The sequence below is a fragment of the Hyperolius riggenbachi genome, chromosome 8 (genome assembly GCF_040937935.1).
Source record: "Hyperolius riggenbachi isolate aHypRig1 chromosome 8, aHypRig1.pri, whole genome shotgun sequence".
NCBI lineage: Eukaryota > Metazoa > Chordata > Amphibia > Anura > Hyperoliidae > Hyperolius > Hyperolius riggenbachi.
Genome location: NC_090653.1, coordinates 79,520,200 through 79,534,394, shown reverse-complemented (window position 1 = coordinate 79,534,394; position 14,195 = coordinate 79,520,200). Strand labels below are relative to the sequence as shown.

Genomic DNA, 14,195 nt, shown 5'->3' with positions numbered 1-14,195 from the left:
TGATGATCTGTTCGAGAAACGGCAAAGATTTCTCGTGAGAAAGGGGGTATCACTGACTGGGATAAAGTTCAAGCCTAGGTCAAAGGGAAAATTAAGTGAGAGGCATATGGAGGTTGACATATTTATTTTCTTTTAAACAATACCAGTTGCCTGGCTGTCCTGCTAATCTATTTGGCTGCAGTAGTGTCTGAATTACACTAGAACCAAGTTTGCAGCTGATCTTGTCAGATCTGAAAATATTGTTAGAAACATCTGTTCTGCTGCATGCTTGTTCAGGGTCTAAGGCTAAAAGTATTAAAGGCAGAGGATCAGCAGCATAGCCAGGCAACTGGTATTGCTTAAAAGGAAATAAATATGTCAATCTCCATATCCCTCTCACTTCAGTTGTCCTTACAAAGAAGCCTCTGTAGGTTCCAGATGCTTCCCCTCCCTATGTGCACTTTTTCCTCCTTCAGGTACTCTTTAAGCGCAGAGATCCCACCTCTGAGACAGAGAACAGTTTAACCTTTAGGCATATACATAAAGTGGAATATGTAAGTGGATGGATTGCAAATGTTCGTCTTGCTGTATAAGAAAGATTACATCATGTGTCAGACTGAAGATGATCAGGTGATCGGGGTATGATGTAGCACTCATATGCTGGTGGAATATTGCCCAGGGCACTCTCTATAGGGGTGACATCTATCTCCTCCTTTGGAATGACTGGTTTGAATTTGAAGTTTTGGAGCAGAGATGTGAAAAACAGGAAGAGTTCCATCCGGGCCAAACTTTCTCCAGGACACGCTCGCTTTCCTGGGGAAAGAAAAGCAATTACAAAAAAGTCAACCGATACCACAATTTAACCAATTCAATAACACAAACAATCTGTAACCAGGGCTGGATTTCTGTTAAGGCCAGAAAGGTCCAGGTCTTGGTCAGCCAGACATGGAAAACGAATAGCTACATTTAGAAGAGGGGGTTGTGGATGCAAAGGGAGACTGCAAATGGGAAACCATAAATGGAAGAGGGGATTATGCACAATGGAACTCTACATAAAACAGAGAGGCTGCTTTTCATGGCTGTTGCAGAGGGTAGAGGGGGGCTCAACATGGAAAGAGAGCCTCAAAAAAGTTGGCCATTGGGTAGTACAATTATAAATACGGCTTGCTTGATGTCAGTGTTGTAGCTAAGGAGCTATGGGCCCCGGTGCGAGTTTTACATGCCCCCCCCCCCAAGCACTCTATACATAACAGTTGATATGGCGCACCCATGGCCCGGATTTCAGGCAAGGCCACAAAGGCCATGGCCTAGGGCACCAGGAAAATGGCAGGCAGAAGGCAGCAGGGCGGAAGCAGCAGTTAGCTTGCTGAACATTCCTCTTGCTACACATATAGCGGTGGGTGGCTATCAACAGCCGGATCTGGCACTCGGGGTAATGAAGGGGCGGTGATCTCCGAGCTGCCAGTCATTCACCTAATCAAATCCCTGCCGTGTGTGGGGTGGGGGTGGGGGGGAGTTTAGGATGCTATCGGTTTAAGGGGCAACTGGTGATAGTGGGCTTTGGGCGGTAAAAAGTACAAATCCGGCCCTGGGCGCACCAAAACCTGCCACGGACAACCACAGTATCAGGGGTGCAAGAAGGGGATGAGGAACAGTTTGTTGATGATCACTACTATTCAAAGTATCCATAGAAGTCACTATTACCTGCCCAGGACCAATAGATAACTAATATTATAGTTGAGGGAAGGCCTCTTGGGGCCCCTCTGGCCCAAGGGCCCCGATGTGGCTGCAACCTCTGCACTCTCTATTGCTACGCCACTGCTTGATGTCCAAAGATTCAACATAACTTTCTCCCACAGTACCAGGGCCTACATTGTGCAAGAATATACATGTCGGTAGGCCAGTCTTGAAAATGTTTCTCTATTACGGGGGTAACCAGTGGGGGAAGCAAAAAAATCTGCAAAGAATATGCAAAGCATACTGTCATGTTGTTGAAGGATACCCGAACTGACGTGGCATGATGAGATAGACATGTGTATGTACAGTGCCTAGGACACAAATAACTATGCTGTGTTCCTTTTTTTTTCTTTCTCTGCCTGAAAGAGTTAAATATCAGGTATGTAAGTGGCTGACTCAGTCCTGACTCAGACAGGAAGTGTCTACAGTGTGACCCTTACTGATAAGAAATTCCAACTATAAAACACTTTCCTAGCAGAAAATGGCTTCTGAGAGCAAGAAAGAGGTAAAAATGGGTAATTTCTTATCAGTGAGGGTCACACTGTAGTCACTTCCTGTCTGAGTCAGGACTGAGTCAGCCACTTACATACCTGATATTTAACTCTTTCAGGCAGAGAAAAACAAAAAGGAACACAGCATAGTTATTTGTGTGCTAGGCACTGTACATACACATGTCTATCTCATCATGTCACATGTCAGTTCGGGTATCCTTTAAAGGACACCTGAAGTTAGAGGGATATGGAGACTGTGATGTTTATTTCTTTTTAAACAATGCAGATTGCCAGGCAGTCTTGCTGATATTCCACCTCTAATACTGATAGCCATAACCCCTAAACAAACATACAGATCAGGAGTTTCTGACAAAAATATGACAAAATTAACTACTAGACTTGGGCCGAACGGTTCGTCTGCGAACGGTTCCATGCGAACTTCCGTGGTTCGCGCTCGCGTCCCGCAGGCGAACCTTTGCGGAAGTTCGGTTTGCCCCATAATGCACCATGGAGGGTCAACTTTGACCCTCTACATCACAGTCAGCAGGCCCAGTGTAGCCAATTAGGCTACACTAGCCCCTGGAGCCACTCCCCTCTACTAAAAGGCAGGCAGCGGCGACCATTACGGTCACTCGTGTGCCTGCATTAGTGAGAGTAGGGCGAGCTGCTGCACACTCTCTCATAGGGAAAGATTGGTTAGGCTTAGCTTGTCCCTGGCTGCATACCTGTTCTGTGAACCCACCACTGCATACCTGTTCTGTGAACCCACCACTGCATACCTGTACTGTGAACCCACCACTGCATACCTGTTCAGTGAACCCACCACTGCATACCTGTTCCGTGAACCCACCACTGCATACCTGTTCCGTGAACCCACCACTGCATACCTGTTCCGTGAACCCACCACTGCATACCTGTTCTGTGAACCCACCACTGCATACCTGTACTGTGAACCCACCACTGCATACCTGTTCAGTGAACCCACCACTGCATACCTGTTCTGTGAACCCACCACTGCATACCTGTTCTGTGAACCCACCACTGCATACCTGTTCTGTGAACCCACCACTGCATACCTGTTCTGTGAACCCACCACTGCATACCTGTACTGTGAACCCACCACTGCATACCTGTACTGTGAACCCACCACTGCATACCTGTTCAGTGAACCTGCCACTGCATACCTGTACTGTTCAGTGAACCCGCCACTGCATACCTGTTCTGTTCAGTGAACCCGCCACTGCATACCTGTTCTGTTCAGTGAACCCGCCACTGCATACCTGTTCTGTTCAGTGAACCCGCCACTGCATACCTGTTCTGTTCAGTGAACCCGCCACTGCATACCTGTTCTGTTCAGTGAACCCGCCACTGTATACCTGTTCTGTTCAGTGAAACCGCCACTGCATACCTGTTCTGTTCAGTGAACAGTTTGGTGTGTCAGTGTGAAGCAGTACCTTAATTACACTACCTGATTGATGTATACACATGCAAGATGTTTTAAAGCACTTTAGGCCTGTCATTTAGCATTCAATATGATTTCTGCCCTTAAAACGCTGCTTTGCGTCAAATCCAGATTTTTCCCGGGGAGTTTTGGCGTGTATCCCACTCCGCCATGCCCCCCTCCAGGTGTTAGACCCCTTGAAACATCTTTTCCATCACTTTTGTGGCCAGCATAATTTTTTTTTTTCAAAGTTCGCATCCCCATTGAAGTCTATTGCGGTTCGCAAACTTTAACGCGAACCGAACTTTCCGCGGAAGTTCACGAACCCGGTTCGCGAACCTAAAATCGGAGGTTCGGCCCAACTCTATTAACTACATGCTTGTTTCAGGAGTGTGATTCAGACGCTACTTCAGCTAAAAAAAATCAGCAAGACTGCCAGGTAACTGGTATTGTTTAAAAATAAATATGGCAGCCTTTATATACTGTACCTCTTGCTTCAGGTTCCCTTTAAGGATAAGGGGCTCATTACCACTCTGGTGCCCAAGAAGAAGTGGGGGCAGTAGTATGTGGGGAAATTTGTAAAACCGAATTTAACAAAAGAACCCCAGATCACTCTGGTTTAAAGCACCATATTACATGTTTGACTATGTTATACCCTCTACAAAGGTGTATTAGGTGTAGGTAGTTGTTCATACCACCTATGACTAAAAAGTATCCTGGAACGCATGCCCACACATTTCCCACTCACATGCCGCCTACAGAATTTCTCAAGAGCCGCCCCCACCCTGTGGAACTCCCTTCCACCGCCCATCAGACTTGCTTTCTCCACATCACCTTCACCTTCAGCACATACAAAAAAGCCCTCAAAACCCACCTACCAAACAGTACACTATACTGCATATTTATTCCACAGCCCTACCTAGTGTGTCCACCTTCCCCCTCCTCCTTAGATTGTAAGCCTTTGGCAGGGTCCTCCCTTTCGAACACTTTCTTTCCAGCGCAGGAGACTTGGGCGCAGCCGCCGCCAGCATAGGCCGTAATAGGAATTGCAGCTATAGAGGGGCACAGTCAGTAACTTCAGCGCCGTCAGAAGACGGAGCTAAAGTTACTTATAAAACACTATAGTTCCGCCTCCAGCAATTGTAGAACGCCGAATTATTTCATTCCCCACCATCCATGGTGACCTGGAGGGGGAATAGTATTTAACGTCGCCAAGAACTTGTGCAGGAGCAGGATAAGCCATACCTGCTGTATCCTGCGCCCAAGTCTCCCGCCGGCGATTCCTCTCGTACTCCCTCCCCTCCCTAGTGTATTCTACATGATCGTGTGCTCCTTTCCTATGACAGCCTCGTACGTATTACTGGGCCTACCTAACCAGCCCATGATCTTGTACCCTGTTTGTCTTGTATACCTCTGTGATGTTGTAAAACCCTGTTCTGTCTGTCATCCTTTCTATCATTGTGTTTATTGTCCAGCGCTGCGTTATGTGTTGGCGCTTCATAAATACCATAAACAATAATAATAATAATGAATGTAAGAATATCAATGTACCAGCAGAAAAAGGCAGGAGGGCATCATTCTTCTTGAACAGGCCGTTTTCATCCAGGAAGTGGTTTGGATTAAATGTTTTTGGGTCTGCATAATAATTTGGGTCAGAATGGACAGAGGACAGGAGTAGGATGACACTTGTGCCCTAAAAAATTACAAAGAAAAATGTAACATTTTAACTGGACTTTCCCAAAGATAAAGAAAGCCAGGGAGTGTTTCAGCCACCTGCATTGATCGATGAATGAAACATCCACTGGGTGGAATTTTTATAAGCCTACAAATTTACATCAGTTTAGACAAGATTTTACCCAGAATGTATGCATTTTCAGTTAAGGCCTCGTTCAGACTATACACGCTGCCGTGTGCATTTTGGCAGCGTGCATAGTGTGCGACACGCAAGAACGGTAGAAGGGCATAGACAGCCCTTCTACCGTTCCCATCATATGCGCTGCGTGGCAGCGCGATTGCGCTATCGCGTACTGCACGAATTTTTGTAAATCGCAGCGCAGATCCCATTCATTGTAATGAATGGGATCTGCAGCGCAGCGCATAGGAGCGCAGATGGCGTGCGATCGGACGCGTTGCGTTCCGATCGCACAGCCATCTGCGCTAAATGATGTGAACGAGGCCTTACTCATTGTGTGAAAGCGTAGGGGGAAGGACATTTCAAAAGTTCTGGTTTAGCAAGAGACTGGGGTTGGTAGCTCAGTGCCCACTACAATTAATTATGCTAAGAAGAGGACGTTTATCACCAGATAAGGAAGTTTTCAACTACCATACTTGAATGAACCAGATGTTCATAACAATATGGTTCTCAGTTTGCAGTAACTGTACCCATGGGGGGTAATTGGGCTAGTTTTAGGGGGTACTTAAGTTTGTTATAGTCAATCTATTACAGTGAGTTATTTGTTGGATGACTCCCCTGAATAAATAAAATAAGTACAAAATAAATAATAATATTTTAGTAAGTTTTAAGTAAACAAAAATGTTTGAATAGCATTTATAAATAAGTATTTGGTACTCCTAACGAATGTACACATGTCATGGGGTATCCACAATCAGGGGTACTTGGCAAACCTCATCTTTTTAAAAGTAATGGGTAGGATGGAGGCACCCAATGTGTGTTCTATTTTAGTGTTTCAAAATATAAATAAAAAATAATAAAAAAGAGAAGTAAACGCTTACCTCTCCAGAAGATATAGACACCAGTTCAACTGGAAAATAGTTTTTATTCAAAAAGCAATCTGACATGGCCCGCTTCCTCAGGTCAATACAAAATGCCTAAAACAATAAATACGTATATGTATGTGTATACAACAGAACATGTATATAATAGAAGATAATCACATTTTACATGCACTATAGTTGCAACATATTTAACATGCACTTTAGTTTTTCTGACCGATTTGCATTCACCTCTATGAGAAAATCGACCTGAAAAACGATCAAAATCAGATCAGACCTCTTGGAAATTATCTATCAAGCCATCCATCTGCCAAAAAAAAAAAAAAAACACCTTATAGTGTTTTCCCAGCATTAGATTATATGTGCTTTTGAGAGGTAATGCTGATCCTCAGCAGAGATGATTTTTGGTACTTAAATGGAGTTACTGATTTTTGGTACAGGTGGAGTCATTATTATTCTTAATTACATGCATTCATAATGTTGCAACTAAAGTGCATGTAAAATATTATCTGTACATGTTCTGTTGTGTGTATATATATATATATATATATATATATATATATATATATATATATATATATATATATATATATATACTGTATGTGTATATATATATATATATATATATATATATATATATATATATATATATATATATATATATATATATATATATATATATATACAGTGGTGTGAAAAACTATTTGCCCCCTTCCTGATTTCTTATTCTTTTGCATGTTTGTCACACTTAAATGTTTCTGCTCATCAAAAACCGTTAACTATTAGTCAAAGATAACATAATTGAACACAAAATGCAGTTTTAAATGATGGTTTTTATTATTTAGTGAGAAAAAAAACTCAAAACCTACATGGCCCTGTGTGAAAAAGAAATTGCCCCCTGAACCTAATAACTGGTTGGGCCACCCTTAGCAGCAATAACTGCAATCAATCGTTTGCGATAACTTGCAACAAGTCTTTTAGAGCGCTCTGGAGGAATTTTGGCCCACTCATCTTTGCAGAATTGTTGTAATTCAGCTTTATTTGAGGGTTTTCTAGCATGAACCGCCTTTTTAAGGTCATGCCACAACATCTCAATAGGATTCAGGTCAGGACTTTGACTAGGCCACTCCAAAGTCTTCATTTTGTTTTTCTTCAGCCATTCAGAGGTGGATTTGCTGGTGTGTTTTGGGTCATTGTCCTGCTGCAGCACCCAAGATCGCTTCAGCTTGAGTTGACGAACAGATGGCTGGACATTCTCCTTCAGGATTTTTTGGTAGACAGTAGAATTCATGGTTCCATCTATCACAGCAAGCCTTCCAGGTCCTGAAGCAGCAAAACAACCCCAGACCATCACACTACCACCACCATATTTTACTGTTGGTATGATGTTTTTTTGCTGAAATGCTGTGTTACTTCTACGCCAGATGTAATGGGACACGCACCTTCCAAAAAGTTCAACTTTTGTCTCGTCGGTCCACAAGGTATTTTTCAAAAAGTCTTGGCAATCATTGAGATGTTTTTTAGCAAAATTGAGACGAGTCTTAATGTTCTTTTTGCTTAAAAGTGGATTGCGCCTTGGATATCTGCCATGCAGGCTGTTTTTGCCCAGTCTCTTTCTTATGGTGGAGTCGTGAACACTGACCTTAATTGAGGCAAGTGAGGCCTGCAGCTCTTTAGATGTTGTCCTGGGGTCTTTTGCGGCCTCTCGGATGAGTTTTCTCCGCGCTCTTGGGGTAATTTTGGTCGGCTGGCCACTCCTGGGAAGGTTCTTCACTGTTCCATGTTTTTGCCATTTGTGGATAATGGCTCTCACTGTGGTTTGCTGTAGTCCCAAAGCTTTAGAAATGGCTTTATAACCTTTACCAGACTGATAGATCCCAATTACAGTACTTTTGTTTTCATTTGTTCCTGAATTTCTTTGGATCTTGGCATGAAGTCTAGCTTTTGAGGTGCTTTTGGTCTACTTCTGTGTGTCAGATAGCTCCTATTTAAATGATTTCTTGATTGAAACAGGTGTGGCAGTAATTAGGCCTGGGGCTGACTACAGAAATTGAACTCAGGTGTGATAAACCACAGTTAAGTTATTTTTTAACAAGGGGGGCAATCACTTTTTCACACAGGGCCATGTAGGGTTTGAGTTTTTTTTCTCACTAAATAATAAAAACCATCATTTAAAACTGCATGTTGTGTTCAATTATGTTATCTTTGACTAATAGTTAACGTTTTTTGATGAGCAGAAACATTTAAGTGTGACAAACATGCAAAAGAATAAGAAATCAGGAAGGGGGCACATAGTTTTTCACACCACTGTATATATATATATACCCCTATTTATTGCTTTTGCCATTTTGTATTGACCTGAGGAAGCGGGTCATGACCCGTGAAACGCGTTGTCAGATTGCTTTTTGAATAAAAACTTTTTTTTTTCCAGTTGAACTGGTGTCTATATCTTCTGGAGAGGTAAGCAATTACCTCTCTCTCCCTCTCTTTTTTTTTTTTTTTAATTTAAAACACTAAAATAGAACACACATTTGGTGCCTCCATCCTACCCATCACCAGTCAGAACTCCATTGGAGGTAATAGCAGTAATTTGCAGTTTTTCTGGAAAGTCTGTCCTACTACAGGTGAGCGATTATCCAGTATCAAGCAGGAGGACCTGGAGGACCGAGCAGGGATGGTTAATTCCCTGCAGGCCTATATGGTGTTTGCAGGAACAGCAACCTACCTTTGTGAGTATATATCTATATAAGTTTATCCTCCATTTACTTGATGATATTGCACCATTGGGCTTCCGGTCTCTCCCTACTTCCTAGGTATTCTTGGTCCCTACAAGAATCACAGAAGAAACCCCCCCATATTTCATCTTCCAAAAGGGGGAATAACTTTAAAGGGTAGTGGTGGAGCACTCCTGCTTATCCCATTTGTTGTGCCTCCGTCGTACCAGCTGGACTCTGGATCAAAATCATATGTGTAGGTTCGGACCGGCATCATCAGGTGAGGTAAATGATCAAAGCTCTTTTATTGCTTATTCATAGCAGTACAGCACATAATGCAACATTTCGGAGTGAGGGTTATCTTTTCAAGCACAGCTTGAAACTGGAATAATGTTGAGAACCACTGACCTAGAAATGCCCCATTGGTGTGCCATGAGATAAATCCTTACGCCCACAGCTGTGGTTGGGGGCCTTGTGGAGGAGCTGGCAGAGCACTAGAGGGCAGTGGAACTGCAGCAAGGGACCAGATAGACTGCTTTGAACTGGAAGAAGCCCCAAGTAAGTAAGGATTACCTTTTCTCCTTTGGCTTGGATGTCTTAAAATGAACCGAGCAACATCTTTAGCTTCCAGGGCATCTCAAAAGCACATTTAAATGCATGCTAAGAATGTGACTCGTTAAAAAAATCCACCCTACCTCTTCTTTCTACAGTTAAATGTTTGTTAGAGGCTTTTGTTTGGGGGGGGGGGGGGCACATTGAACTTCAAACAGTCTAGAGAAGTCACACTTGATTACATTCACATGTTCCCCTGGATAAATAAGAACAATGGAGAGGGGAGGGGGGGAGGGGGGAAATGCCAGCTCCTACAGCTGTTAGAAACCAAGAAAAACTGCAAAAAAAATGCTTTAATCCCTTGAAGCTTGTATCATTAACTTCTATAAGATTTATGAAAGGTTTTTACTAGGCATAGTCAGAATTGCTGAATTCGGAATCCAATGAAATTCTGAATTCCCTCTAATAATTCAAAATTCTGAGCGGAATTCCGCCATTTACATTGCTGATTTTAGCAGTTAATCTCCCTGGTGGTAATCCCGAGCTGATCTCGTGCCAGGTATTAGGAGCTAGATGCATTAAGCCCAAGTTCAGCTCGGGCTGGCTGAAAATGACACTCCCATTGATTTTCTTGATCCCGTGCGCGATCAGCACTGGTCAGCGGAACCCAGGCTTCTCTCCCCGGCCGCCAGGATCCCCTTTACCTCACTCTTGTTCTGGGATCCTGGTGGCCAGTCAGGATGGCTGTGCAGCACGACGTCAGGCGGCATGATGTCATGGGGGGGGGGGGGGGGGGGGAGGCAGCGCAAATTTTTAAAGTGGACCTGAACTTTTGCACAGGGCAGAAGGAAAACAGAGAAATGCATCCTGTATGTATATATAGAGTTTAGCTTGTCTGATCCCCTCATCTGGACCCCCGTTCTTTACAGGACAGTAGGAAACATAGAGACATGTACCCAGCATGTATATGAAGAGTTTAGCATATCTGACTGTCTGATCCCCCCATCTGGACCCGATCTGCTGCACAGGACAGAAGGTAAACAGAGAAAAATGCTGCCCGCATCATGTATATAAAGAGTTTAGCCTATCTAATAGCCTATCTAATTCCTCCTCAGTTGTAATTTGATCTCTCCCCTGTGTCATCTGACCGCCATGGCAGAGCTGGATAAGCTCATTTGAAAGCGCAGCATGTTAACAATATAGCCATTTGGTTCCCAACTGCTTCTGAGCTAAGTGCTTCTGCCTTACTGTTACCGATTTTTGCCTGGATTTTGACTACTCTCTGCCTGCAGTCTGCACCGACCTCTACCTGGATTTTGACTACTCTCTGCCTGCAGTCTGTACCGACCTCTGCCTGGATTTTGACTACTCTCTGCCTGCAGTCTGCACCGACCTCTGCCTGGATTTTGACTACTCTCTGCCTGTCGTCTACACCAACCTCTGCCTGGATTTTGACTACTCTCTGCCTGCCGCCTGCACCGACCTCTGCCCATTATTTGACCACTCTCTGCCTGCCGCCTGCACCGACCTCTGCCTGTATTTTGACTACTCTCTGCCTGCACCGACCTCTGCCTGGATTTTGACTACTCTCTGCCTGCCGCCTGCACCGACCTCTGCCTGGATTTTGACTACTCTCTGCCTGCCTCCTAGGACTGATAGCAAAGGGAATAAAGTCTGAAAGGAATCACGCTTCTACTGCCCGAATTGTGATGTCGCCCTCTGTGCCATTCCGTTTCAAAATATACCACACATGGAAGGTGTATTAGGTAGAGGTGTACCGAACGGTTCGCCGGCGAACGGTTCCAGGCGAACATTGGGGGTTCGCGTTCGCCTGCGCCAGGCGAACTTTTTTGGAAGTTCGATTCGCCCCATAATGCACTATGAGCGTCAACTTTGACCCTCTGCATCACAGTCAGCAGGCACATTGTAGCCATTCAGGCTACAGTAAGCCCTGGAGCCCCACCCCCCCCTTATATAAGGCAGCCTCCGGCGGCCATTACAGTCACTCGTGTGCCTGCTAGAGAGAGGAAAGGGACAGCTGCTGCAGACTTTTTCTCTTAGGGACAGATTAGTTAGGTTCTAGGCTGCTTTGCTTGTTCCTGACTGATTAATATTGCTTTTAAAGCACCCAGCAACAGCTCTTTTCAGAGCTCAACCTGTACTTTTTTTTTTCTGACACTTTTGTTGCATGCACAGCCTTGCTAATTGATAGTGTGTGTGCCACTGCCAGCAGCCCAGCACATTCAGTGACTGACTGCCTGTGTGTGTGACAGGGAGATGCACATTGTACTACCCAGTACTGCATATACCCCAGTACCTGTTGTGTTTACTTAATCCACCTCATCACTGCATATACCTAGCTTTGTGTTGAGTGAACCCAGCTCACTGCATCTAACTACCCAGTACCTGTTGTGTTTACTTAACCCACCTCATCACTGCATATACCTAGCGTTGTGTTGAGTGAACCCAGCTCACTGCATCTAAGTCTAACTACCTGTTGTGTTGAGTGAGAACCCACCTCACTGCATCTTAAGTACCTTTACTGTATACTGTTCAGTGAACCCAGCTCACTGCATCTAACTACCCAGTACCTGTTGTGTTTACTTAACCCACATCATCACTGCATATACCTAGCGTTGTGTTGAGTGAACCCAGCTCACTGCATCTAACTACCTGTTGTGTTGAGTGTGAACCCACCTGGCCACCTCACTGCATCTAACTACCTGTTGTGTTGAGTGAGAACCCACCTCACTGCATCTTAAGTACCTTTACTGTTGAGTGAACCCAGCTCACTGCATCTAACTACCTGTTGTGTTGAGTGTGAACCCACCTGGCCACCTCACTGCATCTAACTACCTGTTGTGTTGAGTGAGAACCCACCTCACTGCATCTTAAGTACCTTTACTGTTGAGTGAACCCAGCTCACTGCATCTAACTACCTGTTGTGTTGAGTGTGAACCCACCTGGCCACCTCACTGCATCTAACTACCTGTTGTGTTGAGTGAGAACCCACCTCACTGCATCTTAAGTACCTTTACTGTTGAGTGAACCCAGCTCACTGCATCTAACTACCCAGTACCTGTTGTGTTTACTTAACCCACCTCATCACTGCATATACCTAGCCTTGTGTTGAGTGAACCCAGCTCACTGCATCTAATTACCTGTTGTGTTGAGTGTGAACCCACCTGGCCACCTCACTGCATCTAACTACCTGTTGTGTTGAGTGAGAACCCACCTCACTGCATCTTAAGTACCTTTACTGTTGAGTGAACCCAGCTCACTGCATCTAATTACCTGTTGTGTTGAGTGTGAACCCACCTGGCCACCTCACTGCATCTAACTACCTGTTGTGTTGAGTGAGAACCCACCTCACTGCATCTTAAGTACCTTTACTGTTGAGTGAACCCAGCTCACTGCATCTAACTACCTGTTGTGTTGAGTGTGAACCCACCTGGCCACCTCACTGCATCTAACTACCTGTTGTGTTGAGTGAGAACCCACCTCACTGCATCTTAAGTACCTTTACTGTTGAGTGAACCCAGCTCACTGCATCTAACTACCTGTTGTGTTGAGTGTGAACCCACCTGGCCACCTCACTGCATCTAACTACCTGTTGTGTTGAGTGAGAACCCACCTCACTGCATATAGCTAGCATACCCCCGAGATGGACAAAATGGACAAACCAGGTAGAGGAAGAGGTAGAGGCAGACCCAGAGGAAGGCCACCAGGCACCGGCAGGTCTGTGGCTGTGCGAGGTGGTGTTGCTGTGATTTCATGCGGACCTGCCCCAAAATACAGTGCTCAGAAGAAGGCACGTGCCATCACTTCCCAAAATCGTGAGGAGGTGATTGAGTATTTAACACAGAACACCTCATCTCCCGCAGCCACCAGCGCTACAACAAGCACCACATCCGCTGCATTTGACACTTCGCAGGAGTTATTTGGTGGTGGTGGTGAAATCACTGATTCCCAGCCACTACTGCAACAACAAGAAGGCGCAGGTACACCACCTCATACGTCTGAGTTAGGTGGCGATAGTATGGTCGTAACGTGTGTGGATGGGGATGATGGTGGACCACCTGAAGTTGGTGCACTTGAGGAGGTGTCTGAGGAAAGCGCAGCTGGCCAGGAGGATTATGATGACGATTATACGGATACCACATATGTTCCCGGTAGAGGAGATGACCAGGGGGACAGTTCAGAGGAGGAGTCAGAGAGGAGTAGGAGGAGACGACTCCATGATAGAAGCAGAGGGAGCTCGTCCTCAGAAACAGCTGGGGGCAGTGTCCGGTGCCATGTATCGCCAGCTATGGCCAGGGAGCACACATGCCCTTCAACGTCAGCTGCTGCTGATGCCACCGTAGCGCCATCACCCCAGGGGGGCTCAGCGGTTTGGAAATTTTTTCACGTGTGTGTCTCAGATCGGAGCAAAGCCATCTGTTGTCTCTGCCAGCAAAAATTGAGCCGTGGAAAGGCCAACTCTCACGTAGGGACAAGTGCCTTACTAAGGCACCTGGAGAGAAGGCACAAACAGCTATGGCAAGAACA

General features: G+C 45.0%; 1 protein-coding gene across 3 annotated transcripts in view; it reads right to left on the bottom strand.

The window, feature by feature from the left end:
- Window positions 1–495: 495 nt before the first annotated feature.
- LOC137528950 (cytochrome P450 2F2-like) overlaps window positions 496–14,195 on the bottom strand; it is a 107,058-nt gene continuing 93,358 nt past the window's right edge. For 2 of the 3 annotated variants that reach the window (XM_068250761.1, XM_068250760.1), the window contains exons 9-11: window positions 6,382–6,477; window positions 5,200–5,341; window positions 496–792 (exon numbers count right to left, since the gene is read on the bottom strand). In XM_068250761.1, the coding sequence (XP_068106862.1) occupies window positions 584–792; window positions 5,200–5,341; window positions 6,382–6,477 (447 nt within the window). In that variant the 3' untranslated portion in view covers window positions 496–583. The remainder of the gene's footprint in view (window positions 793–5,199; window positions 5,342–6,381; window positions 6,478–14,195) is intronic. The other variant, XM_068250762.1, reaches the window with a different exon arrangement.